The 20,615-nt window shown below is 45.6% G+C and overlaps 1 protein-coding gene and 1 long non-coding RNA gene across 2 annotated transcripts; one reads left to right on the top strand and one right to left on the bottom strand.

Moving 5' to 3' along the window:
• Nucleotides 1-2,753: 2,753 nt before the first annotated feature.
• On the top strand, nucleotides 2,754-4,913 carry LOC116939959 (uncharacterized). Its single transcript, XR_012941670.1, has 3 exons — nucleotides 2,754-3,152; nucleotides 3,814-3,912; nucleotides 4,002-4,913. It is a non-coding gene; the product is annotated as an uncharacterized LOC116939959 (long non-coding RNA).
• Nucleotides 4,914-7,012: 2,099 nt separating this feature from the next.
• On the bottom strand, nucleotides 7,013-20,112 carry LOC116939953 (long-chain fatty acid transport protein 2-like). Its single transcript, XM_032949043.2, has 11 exons — nucleotides 19,551-20,112; nucleotides 18,941-19,127; nucleotides 17,620-17,832; nucleotides 17,165-17,323; nucleotides 13,997-14,121; nucleotides 13,312-13,506; nucleotides 12,335-12,425; nucleotides 11,963-12,161; nucleotides 11,406-11,503; nucleotides 9,877-10,007; nucleotides 7,013-9,058 (listed from the first exon to the last, which is right to left on the bottom strand). Exons 1-11 carry the CDS (start codon nucleotides 19,845-19,847, stop codon nucleotides 8,882-8,884), a joined length of 1,872 nt encoding a protein of 623 aa, XP_032804934.1. The 5' UTR covers nucleotides 19,848-20,112; the 3' UTR covers nucleotides 7,013-8,881.
• Nucleotides 20,113-20,615: the final 503 nt, after the last annotated feature.

Raw genomic sequence — 20,615 nt, 5'->3', positions numbered from 1 at the left:
TGTAAACGATCGTACAGGTACCGGCACTAAGCACGTTCTACTCCCTTATTCGCTGCAAACAGCCGCGTATGCGCGCGAACACAAAACACTCTGTACACACTCTTACCGGTATGCGAACACCAAACACTCCATCTCCCTCCTCGCACTCACAGTGACCACGACACAGCTTTATCCTATTAGTGGTTTTATTCCCCGGGAGTATCGAACTAGACTGTGTGTGTCAGTACGGACCAGCAGGACAGGTCTAACCTATCTCGCTACTGCCTGATACTTAATGGACCTGTCTGCCTTCTATTTTCTCTCCGAATTTCGTCCCCTTGTCTTACCTCTCTCCCTCGTACTTACGGTCCGACCTCGCAGCGATGGAGGTCGCGGACAGATGATGCTGTAAACAGAATCTGGCTGTTCTCTGCCCCGTCTCACGGACGTGCGAGTAACGGTCAGGTGACGGCTCCCCGATCCCTCCCTCCTGTTGATCTCCAGTCAAATCAAAAAATGGCCCCCTGCTTCAACAAAGCGTCCCTTTTTATGCTCCTTTCAAAGCCCTCGCAGCGCCCATCCGCGGTGCATCACGGGTCAGGCCGTTAATCCGCAGTGCATCATGGGTAGGGCCGTTAATCCGCGGTGCATCATGGGTCGAGACGCTAGCCCGCGGTGCACCATGGGTAGAGATGCTTAACCCACGCTGCCCCTCTCCCCACCTGTCTCCTGGTCCGTGTGTGTCTTGAGCATCTCCTCACTGCGGTTCTCAGTGAGTTCGCCGTGGTCATTTAATTCTAAGTTAAGCCACGGCGCCGCAGTGCCATTTGGCCTGGGGGGGGGGGGGGGGGTTGCCTGCCAATTCCCTGACCCTGAGAAACCGTGGAGCACCCCCACGAGGGGGGCTCTCGGGTAAAAACTCAGGGCAGGTGCCCCCCTCCCCCCCCATGAGGCCCTACTTGAGTGTGTGTGTTTAGGTGGGGGGGGGGTGGCGGGGGAAGTGCTGTGATGGGAGCCGGGTGGCTTCTCGGTCGCAGCAGCACAGCGACGGCTCCGGTTTCGACGGAGCGGCTTCGCTTTTGTGGCACCACAGATGGACCAGGCACCCACATTCGTACTGAACAGCTATACAAGAGAATAAGCTACTGCAGCCTAAATGTACAGCACTACACATAACACTGAACTGTGGATGAGATATTTCGTCATCCTTTCTCTCAAGATCACAATAAGGTCACGTGAGTACAAGTCTGACTCGACTTATTCAATTACAAGTAACATTCACAATAAGTCGAGTGGCAGGCTTCATTGTTAACTAGGCCTCATTTTTATCATAACAATTTAACGGCATTATAAAGGCATTTACGTAATTATAACGGTCATTCTAACATTATAACAGCATTCCCAGTATTATAAGAACATAAACGAACTTACAGACAACGCTTATTAAAGTCCCACAATGAACAGTTGCATATCATTTCACGGAGACGTTATTTGTCCCTCCATTTTGTACTCTGTGTAATGGCTGACACCCTGCCGCGTGGCTGAGAGGGAATCTTAAATCGTAACTTCCTGGTCACGTGACCAAACTCAACCTCCAAACAGGAAATTCCTGTGTACACACACCCCTACTCCTGCCGTGAAGCAGAACAGGGTTTGTATTCTATTGAGATTCTGCACCACATGCTTGAATGTTTGTTCACAGTCGTCATACAGTACCTGTATTGATTATGTTTGAAGGATTCTTAACTTTTAAGCTTCACACACATTGCAACTGTTACTTATCAACATAACTTAATGATTTCAAGTGCTCTGGAAAACCCATTCATTCAGTCATGCTGCAAGAAAGTGCCTTGCAACATAACCAGATCACAATATGAACATGACAAGGATGCAACAACTTCCACATTAATTTAAATGTTGGCTTTGGTGTCGTTCAATTAGATGTGGTACTTGGTGTCACTTTCATGGAACAAAATAGATGATGGAGGTGTAACTTCCCTGCTAATTAGCCATGTAAGCTGACAGGATATATGCAACAGAGCTACTCAGTTTGTTTGATCGTTTCCACGAACAGTATGGCTCAGATGATAGCTCTCTTGGCAAAATAACTACGTGTGTATAATGCTTTCGTGCTCTCACCACCGTGCATCTTGTGCGTGTGTGTATAGGTGTGCGCAACCCTTGGCACAACAGGCGTGTGCACCTTTGACAACATGGCTGAACTGGGCCCAATCTGTGAGATGTGGTCTTTGAATTTCTCTTATTCCTAACACCCTAAGTTCATAACTGTTCTAATTGCACCTCCGATTATCACGGTTGGCTACGTACGGTGCAAAAGATGTTCAACATACATACACACATAAACTTAAGTCCTTACCCATGAGATTTAAAAGCAGGAGCAAATGTTTGCTTACTGTAACTCATTTGTTTAGACCTGGTTTAGGAAATCTTTTTACCAGCAAGAGCCCAACATCAGGGTGAAACACGATTATTAGCTTTCTTGCGATACACTCAGGCCGCCAGGAGGGGCTCTGGCTGCACGTGGACGCGGCGTACGCGGGCACTGCATTCCTGTGTCCCGAGCTGCGTGACCCCCTGCGCAGGGTCGAGTTCGCCGACTCGTTCGTGGTCAACATGGGCAAGTCGATGATGGTCAGCCAGGACTGCGCCGTGTTTTGGTGAGGCCTCCGTGAATCGTGCAACATACCATTTGGACAAGATTGTGTTGGCCTTGTTGCACGAAACACAAGCTCTTAAGGTTTGTTTATTTGGATTAAATTTTTCACTTCTCAATATCAGATATTTATTTGACCTGGAAATCAATCATATATACCTGTTTAATATGCTTCGATTTCCTGTTTTCTCGGAAGTTAAGTGCCAAAGAGTGCCGTGACAGCATTCCCACCCCACTGGCAACCGACTGATCGGTTTCATGAATGCCACAAGGGCATTGAATTCAAGAGATCCCACCCACTTCCACCTCTTGAACCAACTTTCACAGTTAAACTACGTAATCGCATGCCTCTTATTGGCCAGCCTGCCACACTTGACTGCACGCTAAGAGCCCGACTCACTGTGCCAGGGTGGCGGACAAGCGAAATCTGCAGAGCACGTTCTGCGTGGAGCCGCACTACTTGCAGCACGAACACTCCGGTTCGGTCACAGACTTCATGGTGGGTGAATTTGCTGCACTAAATATTTTTGTTGTAAAATGGCATGCATTCGTGGAAGAGAATAGTTTATGCTCTATTACTTTATGTCTAGGCGTACCAAGCTAACAGCTCTGATATTCCTGGTGCAAAGAGTATGATCGTCTTTATACAATCTTAAGTAATTTCACAAACAAACCCGGACATTTTATGTGGGTATATTTGCTCAGGGAACACAGCAGATAACGTCAGAAAACACCATCTTGTCAAGATGTCATTACCAGTTAATCTTGTTCTCTCTCTTAAAAAAAAACATAGTTTAGCTCAGCAATTTACCTTAATATGAAAGTCTATTCTGATGTATAACAGCGGTTCCATTGTATTTAACATGTTTCTCTGCATTCTGTCATAAAAACACAGATAGAATGTATTTTTTGCTGTAACCAGTAACACCCAAGCTGTTATAATTTTGCTTAGATATGTGGGAACGTTGTGGAAGTTGGGGGGGGGAAGGGGAGGTGGACATGGGGGCCCATATCAAGTAGCCAAGGCAGCTAATGAGCACTATTAAATGTGGGGGACTCATATTTTCACCCACTTTGATTCAGCAACTGTCCTCATGCCAAGTACAGTACATGATTGTGCTGTGAGATGTGTTAATGATCGGGGTGGTGTTTTCGTGCAGCACTGGCAGATCCCGCTGACTGTGCGTTTCCGCTCGCTCAAGCTGTGGTTTGTGATTCGCTCGTTCGGGCTGGACGGCCTGCAGGAGCACGTGCGCAGGGTGAGGGCCTCGTGTGACACGCGCTCCTAGTCACTGACACTCAGGACAGTTCAAACCAATGATAATATGTACTGTATATTTTTCTACAGACCAATAAACTTGCAAGGTATTTTGAAAGCCTCGTCAGGGAAGAGCCCCACTTCGAAATTCCAGCGAAGAGCAACTTGGGACTCGTTGTGTTTCGTCTACAGGTGAGATATTACAGCTTTTCCCCATGAAATTGCAGATGCAGTGGAACGGTTTTAATTATTGGCCTCCACATTAGACTCTCCCCCTCTCTTTCCTCCTTTTGCTCTGCCCTCAGTTCCTTTCTCTTTTCTATCGCTTATTCTCTTCCACTGCCTCCACCCCTACCGGTTCCTTCCCCCGCCTCTAACCCACTCCCAGTCCCCCAGTCCACTTCCTATTAAGACCATAATTCCTGACCCGGCTCCCACGTCTCATTTTCTCTATGTGCACCTAACCACATCTCTCCCCCAGCTGTCCACTATTTCAAGTTTCATTTATTAGGTATAGCCCTGTGAGCCATGCGGCTCTTAAGTCGGGTGCAACCGCAACAAACAAAATATGAATACAGAAAATCTCAAAGCGACAACGTGCAACAGAAACATCCTGGAATAAACCGGCAAATATTCCACGCAAAAAAACGTATTAAATGCTGTGTGCAAAAATCACAATGTGGTGCAAGCCAACAACAACAACAACCATAAGACAATTTAGATTAATAAAGTATTAAAGCTTTTGTGACTGTATTTACAAGAGGTGGTCCTTTTTTGAGCTGCCGTTTTGTATGTGTAAGATGTGCGTGTTTGAGCTGCCGCTCTCGCTCTGGCCCCTTCCCCCCCTCCAACCGTATTTCCTATTTAAGCTTCTGTTCACCACTCCCCCCCCCTCTCTCTCTGCCTCCCTGTCCGTCTTTCCTCCCTCCTTACCTCTTGGTGGACTTGTATATGTATTTCTACTGACCTTGTACCTCGTATTTTTCATTCTATCTATGCTGGTATGTGCAATCCAAAGGTTGAACACGAAATTTAACACTCTTCTGAAATTCGTGGTCCGCCAGGAAGTGTCTAACTGTATTGTTGGCTTGACTGGATGTGCTTCACATAATGTTTTTTCAGGTTTGTTGAATTCTCGTCTCTCATCTTTTTGTTGTATTTACCTCCGTGATTTGTTCTTGACACCTGATGAAGATCGCTTGCATTGTGATCGAAACGTCGTGATTGTTTTTTGTTTTAATATAATTTTATTGTATTTCTACATACGTGACTTTACCGAAAAAAAACAATGAACAATTTAGATTAACCATATGTTTTCGAATCACCAAAATAAAGCTATAAAAACAATGTAACAACAGTAATCATAGGAACTGTGATTTTAAATTTAACAATAAACGATATACATAACACGTACGACAAAACCTGCAGCCATAGCTGGCAGCACGACACTCCCAGTGTATGATGTATGAGCGAGTCAGCAGCAGCGTGAATGATAGTATGATGTGTGAGTCAGCGCACGATGTGTTAGTCAGCGCATGAGTGAGTCAATGTATGATGTGTGAGTGAGTCAGCGGCAGTGTGAGTGAGTGTATGATGTGCGAGTGAGCCAGCACACAATGAGTGAACCTGTGTATGATGAGTGAATGGGTCAGTGGTTGTGCGCGTGTATGATGTGTAAGCGCATGATGAGGGAGTGCATGATGTGTGAGTAAGCGCATGATGAGCGAGTCAGTGCATGGTGTGAGTCAGTGTATGATGTGTGAGAAAGTCAGTGTCGGCTCCCACTGCTAGCGCCGTCGGCCTCCCCCTGGCTCCGTCGCCCCCCCCCCCCAGCTCCGTCGCCCCCCCCCCTCTGGCTCCGACAGCCCCCGCCCCCCCCCCAGCTCCGTGTGCTCCTCAATCAGCTCAACTATCCGGCCACCAGACCTCTGCCCCTACTACTCTTCACCTACCCTCATCCATGTCCAGCCATACCACCTATCTTACCACTTCACGCATGTGCCCTATAACCAGCTGCCTCTCATCCACGTTGCACCCATCTGTCACCCTCATTCACCATCACACTCCACATTATTACTCCTTCCCTACCCCTGCAACATCATGCTCCATTCCCAGCCCCTATCCCTTTATCCCTTCCATCACCCTTCTGACAGCCGCTCCACCCCACCCGTTGCTCCCCTTTTGCCCCTTTGTGTACCGCCGTTTTCTTGCATTGTAAAGTGCCCTGGAAAGGGCCCTAAATAAACCTTAAATAAAATTTACTAGAATGAGCCAAGAATGTCTGCGTCCTGCGCGTGATGTCACTCCATGTCGACCAGCCCCCCTCATTAATAATTATGAGCGGGTGACGTTACTCCACATGTAGCACCCCCCTCATTAATAATCATGAGCAGGTGACGTCACTCCACGTTGGCCAGCCCCCCTCATTAATAATCATGAACAGGTAACATCTTCCCAAATGGACACCTCCCCCTCCATTAATAATAATTAGCGGGTGACGTCACTCCACATGGAGGGCCGAGGCGCCTTCTCCTCCCTCCTCAGCGTCAACTCACAACCCTCATTACAGAGGCAGAACCCTCACGTCACGTGATCTCCGTAACCCTATTGAGACATAGACGTAAAAAGGACGTCATGATGAACAAGGGATTATAACCTTTAAATGAAATAAGTCTGTGTCACCGCGACCTTACAAATTGCTTTTCGCTTGCAAGTTTCAGATTTACTGAAATACACCCGTCCTTGGACGGGCGAAGAGCTATTAGAATATAATTAGTTACCTAGCCTATGGCTTTGTCACTCTTTGAGTCTTCTTATCCAGTTATACCCTATAGGAATAGGTTTTACCCTTTTAACTGGCACAAAAACTGACACCTTTATTTAAGGTATCATGTTTGCAATAACCACAACACAAGCAGTCAAAATGCAAGTTATACCCTCTTACCTTCAGTTGTGTCCTGCAAGGCCGTTAAGCTCATACGCAGAACTCTTCGACTGGTGGAGTGGTAGACTAACACGGTGGATGACAACCAACCGATGTCGATGGCTGCGGGCTAGGAAAGATGTGAGCGTGTCTATGGGACCATTTTGCCAATATCAAAGTATGAAAAATAATTAAAGGTTTTATTGCCAGAAAGGGTAAAAACTATTCTTATTTTAATCGCTGTTAACCTGTTGAGAGGTACAAAGGTTTAACGGCTGCAATAAAATAGATATTGCTTTATTCAAGCACCTTATTATATTGAGGCTGATCTCGTTGCAGGGCCCAAACGAACTGACAGAGACACTTATCAGGCGACTCAATCAGTCGCACCAGCTGTTTGTGGTGCCAGCCATGGCCGGGGACAAGTTCATCATCCGCTTTGTCATCACGTCTCAGTTCACCACAGAGGCGGATGTGCTACGGGACTGGCGGCTCGTGTTGCAGGCTGCTACAGACCTGCTGCAGGGCTCAGCAGCCAAGGACGACGCGAGCGGAATGGAGATCTGCATTGTGGGCAGAGAGGAAGCGACTGCCCTTGACCACCAGAGTCAAGGGTGTCTAGAGGTCATGGCACTGGCCAGGAGTTAAGAGCTCTCTCGTGCCAGATGGTGGAATCTCCCTGATATTCCCCAAATAATGATGTATTTACTTGAGGGCCGGATTTAAAAAGTTTGAGATTTTATGATCACCCCCCCCCACCTCCTAGAAGTTTCTAGATCTGCCTCCATTGATATTTTCAACATTTAATTTGGAAGTGATGTAATACAAGTTGTGGGTACTGAATGATGGGGGCATATGGATATGTTCTTTCATAAACAATTTTAATGTAATTTTATCTTATACATAGTTTTTAAACTAGAAATACAAATTTGTCATTGGGGAAAAAAGGTAGTGATTTCGTTATCAAATGTTTTATAACTATCATTGCCTGGACATGCTTTATAACCTTATGCCCATTGGTCTGTATTCTATGGGTCAGAGGAAACGTCTTTAGTTATTGAACAGTTATAATATCTAAAGCTATTAACTTTTATTTACCAGGTCAACCCGATTAGCTATTTTTCAGAAGCGACCTGGTCACAAATGATAGCGCAACGAAGTGCTTATCATGTGAAATTTTATAGCAGCGAAATAAAGAAACAAATGTTTCTAAAGTGGAGGGGAAACCCAGAGGACCCGGAGAAAAATACACGCGACCACAGGGAGAGAGACACGCAAACTCCAAATATACAGCAGGCGTCAGGGTTGGGATCGAACCCACGACTGCTTGCATAACAAGCAAGGGAGATAACATTTCTCCACCGCGGTACTCCTCTCGCCACCTAGTTATGGGGAGGCATTGCACAAAATATCTTGAATATCCCCAAGCGCCATGACCATAATCACCAACAGCACTACGAGATTGCTCAGTTGTTACAGCCATTTAACGAGCAACTGCTGAATGAAAACCTCCCAATTCCATATTGGTCACAGGGGTTCTTTGACCATAATTCAGCATGATGGGCAGTGCAGGTTAGAGAATGGTGGAGGATACCGCCCGCCACGAACGTTGGCCGTGACCAGTAATTGAACTCGGGTCACCGAGATCATAGCATAGCACGCTGACCACAATGGAGACTGCAACCTTCAAGGTGGCCAGCAAATGGCAGTATAGATATTTGTCATTACATATTATGTGTAGGTGTTCGCTCATATCTCTGCTTTCGGATGACACAAAAGACTAAAAATACTGAGTTGGCTCGGTGGCTCAGGAATTGAGCTGGATTAATAAAAATCCCAACTGGTGTTAGATATCAGCATCTTATTATTAAAATGAGGCATTACTTCAGCACCATGGTTCCTCCTAACTTTCTGACTAACCTGCCCCGACTGGACATGTGAAAAAAAGAGCTTCATAGCACATCGGATTCCTCCAGAATGAATACAGATTCTGATTCTGATCACTTCTATGAGGAATTACTTGGCTCAAACCCCTCACGCTCGTCACTCAGAGCTTCGCTTTTCCGCTGACGATGCCCTCGTAGATTTGTCGCGTTAGTGGTGTGTAGCTGCACGCTGCACTGTCCAGGTAAAACAGGGGCGCACGGATGAGCGCCGGGTTGAAGCCCTCCTGCAAGAGGTGCGTCTTGATCTGCTTGTATGTGTTCGTCAACTCCAATGCTTCCTGTGTGACAAGGGGTTCAGGGTGTGACATCCGGAATGGTAAAATAAATAGAAAAACACACTACGAGTAAACAAAATAATCATAGATAAATCCTGTCCCTGCTAAACATCTGTGAAAAGGAGTAAAGCTCATCGCATTCCTCCAGTATAAATAAATATTCTTATTATGATTTTGAAATTACAATAAAAAAGTGTAAACAAACTAAACGATGTCTGCTGTTCTTCGGTATAGATTATATCAAATGCCCATATATTTATGTAATGATGTTAACATTTTGAGCATGTACAGCATATTATTTACTACATTGCCATGATCTGAAAATAACTCAAATACCAGAGTTTTTCTACTCAAGTAAGCATGGGGCAGTGACCATCAGGAGTATGTAGCCCTTAGCAAGTGGTGGAAAGTCTACATTCCTATGGCAGGGTGAGCTTGTATGTACTTCTTTTGCACCGTACGTAGTCAAGCGTGCTAATCTGAGATATGTGGGGGAAAGACAACAAATCAAACAAAAATAAACTAAACACAAACCAAAGAAGATTAATCCTTGCAGTCACGAAAGCTTTAAATCGAAATTTAAACACAAAATCTTATACATAGTAAAACCACTTGACTGTAAAACTCAGTGGTAGCACAGTGGTTGAGTGCAAGCCTTGCAATCAAAAGGTTTTGAGTTCAAAGCCCTGTTGGGGATCGGACCTGAGCCCTTCATCCACCCATCCATCACGATCAGCCATAATCCAACTGCTGGATTAAAGCCTCTAAATATCTCACAGTCCTGCGACAACACTGTAGGCTCCATGGCGGACAACCTCTACCTGCAAGCGGATGAAGTAAGGGCGGGCGTATGTTGGCAAGTGTGCTACAACGTGGCGGTACAGCTCCGGGCCGTCAAGCGAGTGGCCTTCCTCCAGGATCACAGCCGCCATGCCGGCCCGGCCCTCGTTATCTGAGAACAAAAACCGCAGTCACCAGCAGCAGTGGTGGTGGTTAATAGTGATATTTTTTATGGTTTCAAACTAAGGTTCAAAGCGTTTATGCATTCACTCTGTCTGCCCAGAACTACAACTCTCGTAAAGATGATCCAATATATATGAACCTGTAGTATAAAGTTGTCTTAATATTTTGGACTTGCTTTATTGAAAACAAGATAAACTGAATTTTGATTTAAAGCTTTCGTGACTGCAGTAATTAATATTCTTAGTTCTCTCGGTAAAGTCACGTTGAAGGGAAACAACAACACAAACGGTCGTCTTCAGGTGTGTTGGGTTGCAAACCATTATTTTGTTGTTTCCCTTCAACGTGACTTTACCGAAAGAACTAAGAATACTAGATAAACTGATCAAAGAATTGGCCAAAACGTTTGCCCTGACGGTTACCCATCAATTTATGTACTGATAATTACACACATTGGTGTTAGAATCCTCTATGCTTACGTGTTACTTTTTATAACTTGTTTAACTACGTTCATTATTAACAAGAACAACGAGTGAAGACAAAGAAAACGTTCATTACATCACAAAATAGAAAATAATAGAAATGTATTCAGTGCCTATAAAACGTTACCCCCATGCATATTATATTGACTACATAATAATTGATAACCACATATATAATGCAAACATTGTTCATTTGGTGAGGGCGATCCGATACATGTTTTACTTCAATAACTCGGGTATAAAATGAGATCAACGTTGATTAAGCTCGTGATATACGATTGCCGAGCACAGGCCCAGAGGCCCAACATGCAAAGCGGCCAGCAACACCCCACCCCGCATTATTGAAAGTAGACAGGTCATCGTTAATACATCTCTTGAATTGAGCAAAGTTATAAGAACTTGGCAAAATGGAAGGAAGTTCCAAAGTTGAGCAGTTGCGAGGGAAAAAGAAGTCAGAGAAATATTTTAAACTGCAGTGTGGTGTGAATGAGACAAGAGTAGTCTGAATCGGAATATTGATTTATTCATACTGGAGGAATTCGATGAGCTATACAGTTATTTTTCACATATGTCCAATAGGGGCAGATAAGATCGTTACAACAGCAATCGATACAAAAACACGATAGCAGTGCAAAGTACAAGAAAGGTAAAGAAATCAGCCTAAAACATACGAATAAAACGAAACCATTCACACCGTACCAAGGGAAGCCCACTGAGGTATTAATTAGTCTGGAAGATTGAGTCCCCAACATGGGAGCAGGAGGAATCACTGAGTGAAGTTCACGGGGCAGAAACCATGGTAGTAGCGATAGGAGAGTGGCGAGAAGGTGAGCAGGTGCTGAATCATTCATCAATCTGCTTTCCATTGAAGTTTTGTTTTAAAGTCGATCATTAGCTGCGCCACCAACTTGGGATGGTGACACCATACACTGTGACTTCCTTGATGAAGTCCAGGTCACCCAGAGTGTCTGCCACCTCCATTGTCGAGACGTTCTCACCTTTCCACCTTATCGACAGAAACAAGAAATCATTCAGGGTATGCAAAAATAAATCCACACGAGTTCAAGCCAGTCGGGTGTAGCCGAGGTCACTCGCATTGGCCTAGCTCTGAACACTGAGCTGGGATTGCCAAAATAACCACACCTGCATATATGAACCATAACCAAAAGTAGGAATACACGACTTCCATTTGGGATATGATGATGATGCTGATGATGATAATTCCAGATGCTGATGATTGATGGGTGTCCTAGGTATGGCCATTATTATTTATCTGGAGAGAATCTAATAGAACACAATTGAGGAAGACCAGGGGAAACCACCTCTACTCTTCTTTCTGAGATCCTCCAAAGCAGGGACAGAGGAGAAGTAGGAGGTAAATTGGACATCAGGAGCGTGAACTATGGACCTGTCTCTTAGGCGTTGAACTGAAGACAGAGAAAATGAAAATGAGAGCGACAATCACCTGAAAGTATCCCCAACCCTGTCGATGAAATAGATGAAGCCCTCTTTGTCGATGCGCATGATGTCTCCCGAGTTGAAGTAGCGGTCCCCATGCATGAACACGTTGTGCAGAACCTTCCTCTGCGTGAACTCGGCGTTCCCCAAGTAACCATCGAATGGCATGTGCTTCGAGATCGGGGCCACCAGGAGACCTGGCTGTCCTGCTCCACCAGCCCACATGCCGACAAATACAAAGATCCCCCATATAAGCTTTAACAGACTTAGGGCAAGTACTGTTCGGAAGCAGCTATGAATGCAAATAATATTTTTGAATCTCCTCTTGGTGTGTCTGTCTTGTTATTGAGCTATGGTCGTCAGTGTGTGGTGCACTCACCTCTGGGTAAGGGAATGCAGAAGCCCTTGTCATCACGCACGGGTCCATCCTTTTCATGGTCATACTTAACCAGAGAATACTTTATCAGGAGCTGAAACGAAGCAAAGCCACACGAACAATTTCAAGATCACTCATCTTTCCCTTGTAGTCCTCCCACAAAAGGTATAGTTGTTACCTTTGACTGTTGGTGCAAAGGCTGTCTTACAAATAATTTTAGGTCTTTCTTTAATTCCACTGAGACAAATTTTTTGTGAATTTTAAGACACTAGATTTAAATTACTTTGTTTGCTGCCTTACAGTTGTGATAGTTAACTTTCTGCAAATTGTACTTTGTATTGTATTTTTTCTTGATTTGCACTTCATGTCTTGCTAACAAAAGAGATGTTGGTCTTTTGGTTTATATTCATTTGCATTCTTAATCATACAATATTCAACGTGCCAAAGTCCATCTTTGTAATATGCCTGTGGATTTGGCCAGTGCTTACCTATTGAACGTTGCTCATGATGATCCCAATGTGAACAAACCCTGGAGGGCCCCACTCACCAAGATCCAAATGCCCAGCAACAGCTAAAGCAGCATTTTCACCTCTCATTGTGATCAAGAGTGTTATGGGTCGATATTAACCAGGAAAATAGATTATTTATGATACCATGTTGGCACAAGTAACAAAAACTCAACACGTTTCTTAATAACGCTGCCTTAAAATTAAAATATATAAAATATTTGTGCTATAAAGAAGGGCCATTGCCCTACACATCACCTATTATATACTATTTCCTTTTTAGGTCAATAGTGTTGTTGACGAACGTGTTGAGTTTTTGTTAACATCGTCCCGAGACAGCACACCCAAAATACAGGCACACTCCCTAAGCTAACCTTGATCCAGGCAGTCTGCGAAGAAGGAGGTGTGGTAAGAAGCCAGGATTTGACAGCGGATAACAACAACAATAACAACGGCTGAGAAATTACGACGCACACGCAGGAAGGGCAGGTCCCGGCCGCAGGCCCCGAGCTTTCCATCCACGTTGACGAAGCCCACGTTGCCCTCGGTGGCGCCGTAAAGCTCGCAGAATCTCACGTCCCCGTGCCGCTCAAGAAAACGCGCCCACACGTCTGCTCGCATTCCGTTCCCCACGGCCATGCGTACTGAGTGCACGCGGTCCAGCTCGTTCTTGACACGGCACGCGAGGGAGGCAGGGAGGGTGGGGAAAATAATGTTCCTTGAGCGAAAGTTCGTTTTCGTACCATCTATGGAGAAGACGTGATAGTGTGTGTGCCATCACTGACAATGCGGAAAATCTATAAGGTGGTGTACTATCACTGAGTAGGTGTTTTGGCACTTGTGCTGCACTGTCTATTTCTCCGATGTGTTTTCGGTGTTGTTACCGTGTGTCATTGGGCATTATGTCTGACATTTTCCTCCGCTTGCTTAGGAGCTTCTTCACTGAATTCCTGAACTGAATTCACTGAAGTATGGTCAAACCCTCCACCCCTCCCATGATCCACATGCCATTGAGAAGCCCTCCTCATGCAGCAGAGCCTTGACAAAAAGCGCTGTACATGTCCACGTACATGGTCCTTATTTTGAGGGACCCATGACCCGCAATTGCTTGATCCAATTGTCAACGCGCATTGATCGGTAACGAGGCAGCACTTGGCACCTTGGGCTGGCTGAGGAGGTAGCGGCAGATCTCGCCGACGTACTGGAACACGGTGACGCCGTGCCGGCGGCAGTCTCCCCAAAAGTGGCTCGCGGAGAATTTTTTCCGCAGAACCAAGCGCGCACCTGCAGCCAGGGGGATGAGACGACGAGACAACACGAGGGGTGGGGGTGGGGAGAATGGGATCAGTGCTGGTGGCAGTTTAACACGTGGTAGGCTTTCGCGACCAATATCATCCATAAGAGGTTTTTTTTGTGGGTTAGATCACGTAAATATACAAATGTGTTGTTGAAACCCGCCACCACCCGAAACAGCCAACTAGTAAGGGTTGTCACGTAAACAGAACGTGCCAATTCGTCATCAGTACAGCACACCAGTGTGTTGGAGAGCCAAGCCACAACATTTACAATCTGAGTACGATGTTTCGCCAGTAATTACAACTAGCTTCAGGCAACAGCTAGATTTGTGGAAAAGTCCGCCTGTTTCGTTCCTTATATAGAGGCGTAGATGTGGTGACCACACTTCTGCGCTCTTGCGAGGTCAGGTATCATATGACCTCAGTCAACCCACGGCACCTGGGTCTGTCCCGTGACCTCTTGCCAGCGAGCCTTCGAAACGTGGCTTCAAAGTGCACCTGGCCTGTAATAAACGCCGTAATGTCACCGCCACTTCGTGGCAAATTGCGAATGCTTGTTGTGTGTCTGGTGTCATCCCATAACCCGAACGCAAACTCTAGACCTTGCCCTAATCTTAACCCAACCCAAGCCGTAACCCTGAGCTCACCCTCATATAAACCCATGTTAAAACCCTATTCATACCTGATTCCTCACCTCAACCCAAAGCCTCAGGTTAATCCTATTCGTTATGCCCTACATTCGTGGTTCCCACCCTGTGGTCCGAACAGGCTGTGGGAAGTGGTCCACGGAACTGCTCGATTTTTTTCCTACTTCACAAAGCACCGTTTTTTTTCTTTTTTACTGCCCATTGTACAACTATTTCGATTGTATCGCGATTCGTACACACAAATTGGCGATTGACTGAATCTGCTCATTTGCTGGCATTGATTTACTGACGTTATAACACCTCAGATTATCACGGATGGCTACGTACCATGCGAAATAAGTTCAACATACATGCATATTTGCATGGTGGTCCACCAAACTAACCTGAGCACCGAATCATATTCTTACCCTCTCAAAACCAGGGCAAAGATCCCCCGTGTGGCCTTTCACAGACTGTTGGGGCAAGTGCTGTTAGCGAGCACCCGTGAAGGCCGGCACTTGTGGCACACGAGGGGGTGTGGTTGGTTAGCGCCACACCCAGTCGCCTTTGTCTCCCTTGTGTGGCGATGTTGACGCATCGGACCAGGTACTCATTTTAACGCTGAGTCGACCTTTCAGGAGAAGGCCCAAAGAACGGTTCAGATAATCGTCACTGGTCTTGGCCGTGAGTGGGAATGGAACTCGGGCGGCTGGGTTCGTAGTGCAGGGTAGCGCTAACCGCTCCCCACGACATCTCCCCACGCAAGCAGAGAGGTAAAAAATAAAACAAAAATCACGACGTTTCGGCCACAACACAAGCGGCCTTCATCAGGTGAAGGGACCAGGCTGTCTCGAGGACAGCGCTGGAGTGAAACACAGCCACGCTCAGACCGCGACCTTTAAGCTGTGTGAGAGTAAGATGCACAGTGCCCCCTCCTGGATAAAGTTGTATAAGTGCGCAAGATGAGCAAGCAGCCAACGTTCATCAATGGACGTTCCTTGCCAGGATAACAATTTCAGAATAGGTTTTACCCTTTTTGGCAATAAAACAGCGCCAAATCAAGTTTAATAAAACAGGTGTTAAGATGTATAAACACCAAACTGTGGTTATATGTGGTTAATGCAGACATGATTCCTTGCAAAAGGTTTCAGTTTGGTGTTTAAACTTCTTAACACAACTGTTTTATTGCCAGAAAGGGTCAAACATATTCTTATAGCTAACGTTCAGTTTAAATCTGAACAATGTAGTGTGTACATGCGAGGCAATGCAACTGACAAATATGCAACTGCCATTGCAACCATGATTGGCTCTTCTGGTGGAATTCAGTGAAATAAACTTCTGAGTAAAGATTCTAAATTACACGGTCAGGTGCGAGTTCAATTCTACCAATTAGCAGTAAACATGCGTTTGCATGTGTAGGAATTTGTTTCTAGTTTATTTTGTTGAACCAAGCGAGAAATTAAGAGACCATGATAACTTCATTTTCAAGGGTGACCTGGAACACTGTTCTACCTGCAGAGGGCGATGTTTGTTAAGTCGAGTATCTTCAGTTAATTTCATAATTTGCACCTTGACAGAGACGCACAATGGCCTTCTCGTGCGAATGACGTCAGGGGATCTTTAACATCCACTCTCAAGCATACGGCGCATATTATTATCGTTAACCAGGGTAGTCGCTGGAATTGAACATTGAACCTTTGCAACATGCGGGAACACACTACCGCTATAGGCTTGGCTCTATTTGTAAGCAACAGGAAAAACTGATCAAAGCGATTCTGCTAATCATGTCACGTTTTTTGTCGACAATGGATTACTCAAAAGATTAGGAGCGATTTACGAGTATAGTGACATAGAATGGGTCACTAGGGCGCGTAGCGCTGGTTGCTGGCAGAGAGTGGGATCTGAGGGTGTAGCAGCCCGGTCTGCCAGCAGGGCATGTGATAGGTCGGGGAAAGGGATGTCGGACAAAGGTTATGGAGGGGACACGTGAGGTGAAGCTGGGAACCTTCTGATAGGTTTCAGAAGAGGGCGTGACCGAGAGCGGAGCCAGGCCATGCTGGGGGAGATAAAATGGAGGCCCCGACTCAGGGTCGGGGCTGTCGTCTGGAATGGAACCCGTTGTGCTACCAAGTCTTCGTCCCCGTCTTCGGCCTCGTCTTCACCTCCTCGGCGTTGTTGGTCAGGCAGTGTGCTAGCTGTCCTGACCATAGTCTAGTTATCCCCTGTACCCGTGATAGGCTAGGATAAACGAGAGTGCCTCCTACTATTAGTGTCTCTGAAGTGATTCACGACAAGAGTATTGAGAGGCTCACAGATCTCCGATGGTGATGTCACCAGCGAAGGTTAACATCCAGGGCTTTGACAAACATCACAGGCGTGGGAGAGAAGTCACCCCAGGAAGCTTACCGATGTCGAGGGAACCGATGAACGCAGCAATGATAGCCGAGCTGTGGTAGAGTGGCAGGAAGATGTACACCACGTCCTCTGCTCTTACGCCGGACATTGAGTAGGTGAAGTTTCCGCACCATGCACGCGTGTGGCTGACCTTCACAGCCTTTGGGAGTCCTGGCAATGTGTGGGATCGGGAGAGAATCAATGGACCTGTTAAACATTTCAGTATTGTCTCCTTGAATCTTTTATTGTCATTTGTAGCACAGCAGTTGGAAATTATTTCGTTGACAGACTAGAATACAACAGAAAAATAAGACAATTACCCAATTATGACATTAGAAGTCTGGCATCGATGATGGTGAAATAATGATCATACAATATAGCGATGCCAATGCTACTGATGGTGAATATGATGACAATAGGATGATGATGGTGAACATGATTACAGCAGTACGGGTCATCAGACAAACCAGTGGTGCCGGACGTGTAGATGTATATGAAGGCGTCCTTCGCGGTGATGTGCGCACGCACGCTGGCTGCTGGGAGGTTGCAGGGGGCCTCACGGAAAGTGGAGGCGAGTGATGGCACAGCTGACCCGGGGGTTGCTTCGCCCATGGTCAGGGGACGGATTTGAAGCTCATTCATCTCCACTGAAATTTCCTCCACAGCCACCAATAGTGGCCCTGTCCATGGTTAGAGGTCAGGCGCAGCCATATTTCACTGATCATTGTACTGCAGTATTCAAATAGGTTTGATTCTTATACCCAAGGTACACGAAGCAATGATGGACTCTGCCAACAACCTAATACTGGCCGTTTGAAACATACAACTGAAATATATTGATGGTATTAGACGGGGCTAGTAATCCGGGAAAGTGGCACCTGACAAGTATCCACAGCCATAGCGAGAGGTATACAGGATGTGGCTCGCATGGAAATATATTCCAGGTTGCAGACATGTACAAACCTAACTGAAATTAGGCCCTAGTTTTAGAGAAACAGAAACACTGCGCGACTGAACTTGTCAATTTAGTTGAATTCCTGGCCATGGTTAACATCAGTGACGAGTGATATCTGAAAGGGACCTGGGCACACTGAGCCGTGTGGGAAGGTATGGTCAAAACAACCCCCTCGAGTGAAAAGGATGGGGAGGACTTCGTAAATTAGGGAATGATAAAAGGGTTGTAAATAATTATTGTTATTATAAATTCTGAATTAAGTATATCTAGAACATCATTGATTGGAGGGTTAACATATGAAACCTCAAGGGACTGAGTGTAGCTGTGACTTAACAGCTACCTAGCTTAAAATTTGTTTTATTTATTGGTTGCATCTACAATTGACCTTTACCCAGTGGCAAACAACAACGCACGTGAAAGGAATGCATCACGTAAAAAAGCAAAAGTTACATCATATTTCGATTTAAAGCTTTCGTGACTGCAAGGATTAATCTTCTTTGGTTCTTTCGGTAAAGTGACGTAGAATGAGAATAAAATAATAAAAATAATAAAAATAACACAATAAAATTCTCACGACGTTTCGGCCACAACACAAGTGGCCTTCTTCAGGTGAAAGGAACAAACCTGTCGGGACGACAGAGCTTCAATGCTAGAATTTAGCATTGAAATAACTAGGCGAATTTAGCATTGAAATAACTGAGTGATTAGCTTGTGACTGGTCACAGAAATGGCTATGTTAAAGTCAAAGCCTACACATCCACTCCTACCAGGAGTGCCGTAGCCCTCAGGACACCGAGGGCATCCACGTGCAATCGACGAGATGGGAGTCTCACCAGAACCAGTGACCAGGAATTGTGCTTTGCTCGTGGTCAGGCAGTGCAGGAGCATGCGACCGCGCAGATTCGTGTTCATGAGGGTGGCGGGACACGCGAGGGATGTGCACGCGAACAGCACGAACAAGAACGCCGGCTCGTTCTCCATTAGCAGAGCCACGGTGTCGCCCGGGCGCACGCCCCCAAACTGAAAAGGCAACACGACGATGCCAGACAAATTACATTTGGAGTTCTCAAGCATCTAAATGCAACCGTATCGCAAGGGGACGTGCATAGAAGGGCGGAGGGGAACGTGCAGTAACCATGATGTAGTGCTGTAGCCACTTATGAATGACGGCAAGGCACAGTTTTCAGTTTTATTTATTTGGTTTAACCCTGTGAGCCATTCGGCTCTTGATTCGGGTGCAACCACAACAAACAATAAAATTACAAGATACATTTAAAATTTACTGCACGCAAATTGAAACATCCCCTATAAAAACAATAAAATCTTCCAGAAAAAGCACCATATGTTTATGCTGCGTACAAAAAATGTGCAAGAAATCCCAGTTTGATGTTAAATCAGCAAAAACAACCGCCGTTCTCACAAACTGAGTCGAGGGCAACCCACCTCCTGAAGGGCGTGCGCGGTGCGAGCCACGTCGCGCACGAACTCTTCGTACGTCCATCTGTCGTCCTCGAAGGTGAGGAAGACCTTGTGCGGAGTGGCGGACGCTCGCTCGAGCAGCCGGTCCAGAACGGAGAATAGGGGCTTGCGGGACAAGTAGCGGTGCCTGTACACCGCATTGCGCAGGACACGCAGGGAGCGCCAAGCACCCAGCCACAGCTGCGGCCAGAATATCCAAGAGGCCAGCAGAATGCAAGCCACTTTCACCGCAGCCCCAGCAAGGAGAGAGAGAAGTTCCATCGTAGTCACGCTGAGGCCGCCGTGCCCTCCGCTGTATCTCAGCCACGTGTCAATCGCTGGTGACAACAAATCTTGCTACAACAATGAAACCCTTATTGTTTTTACTTGACAGTGCGTTTTTGCCATACTTTAGATAAGCGACATTAATCCTTTTTACATTAATAATAATTCTCACCCAGCTCCAACCCTATTCAAATGCTGGAATGGCTACACAAGCTTACACGGTCCAAATTCCACACCTACTGCTTCATGAATATTCTTATCTCAGCAGTTATATTGGTTCAGCGTGCACTATGGGCAAAAGTTCACCAAGTGTACTCTGTGATAGTAATAAAGCTCTTCAAACAAAATAAGATAAGAGGCTTTGGCGCATCTCTGTCAGTCATATCAATCAATGAAACTAATTATTTGCTGACACCGCTGCATAAGCAGTGGTGCACAAGCATATATAACAACAAAACACTCCAACACATTCGTCAATATTAGCGTGACCATGCATTTAACTGTTTCGGGCATGTGCACTGAAGAAGGGCCATTGTCTAAAACGTCGCCCTATTATATTTTTTCTTTGAAAGCAATTTTTTTGATTATCTATATACATTTCGATTTAAAGCTTTCATGACTGCAGGGATTCATATTCTTAGTTCTTTCGGTAAAGTCACGTCGAAGGGAAATAATATTTTATAATATTTTATTATTTCCCTTCTAGGTGACTTTACCTAAAGAACCAAGAATATCTTTATACAGTATATGTAGAGTACTCTTTGA

The sequence above is a fragment of the Petromyzon marinus genome, chromosome 1 (genome assembly GCF_048934315.1).
Source record: "Petromyzon marinus isolate PM22_M1 ecotype Great Lakes invasive population chromosome 1, UKy_Petmar_22M1.pri1.0, whole genome shotgun sequence".
Classification (NCBI taxonomy): Eukaryota; Metazoa; Chordata; class Hyperoartia; order Petromyzontiformes; family Petromyzontidae; genus Petromyzon; species Petromyzon marinus.
This window is presented reverse-complemented; position numbering and strand designations above follow the sequence as displayed.

Excerpts from the sequence above, each read along its gene's own strand:
- LOC116939953 (XM_032949043.2), bottom strand. The coding sequence starts at position 19,847 with ATGGAACTTCTCTCTCTCCTTGCTGGGGCTGCGGTGAAAGTGGCTTGC. Across the intron at positions 19,128-19,550 it reads CCGCGCACGCCCTTCAGGAG|TTTGGGGGCGTGCGCCCGGG; the intron begins GTGGGTTGCCCT and ends TTGCCTTTTCAG. Across the intron at positions 17,833-18,940 it reads ATTCCTGGTCACTGGTTCTG|GGCCACTATTGGTGGCTGTG; the intron begins GTGAGACTCCCA and ends AACCATGGACAG.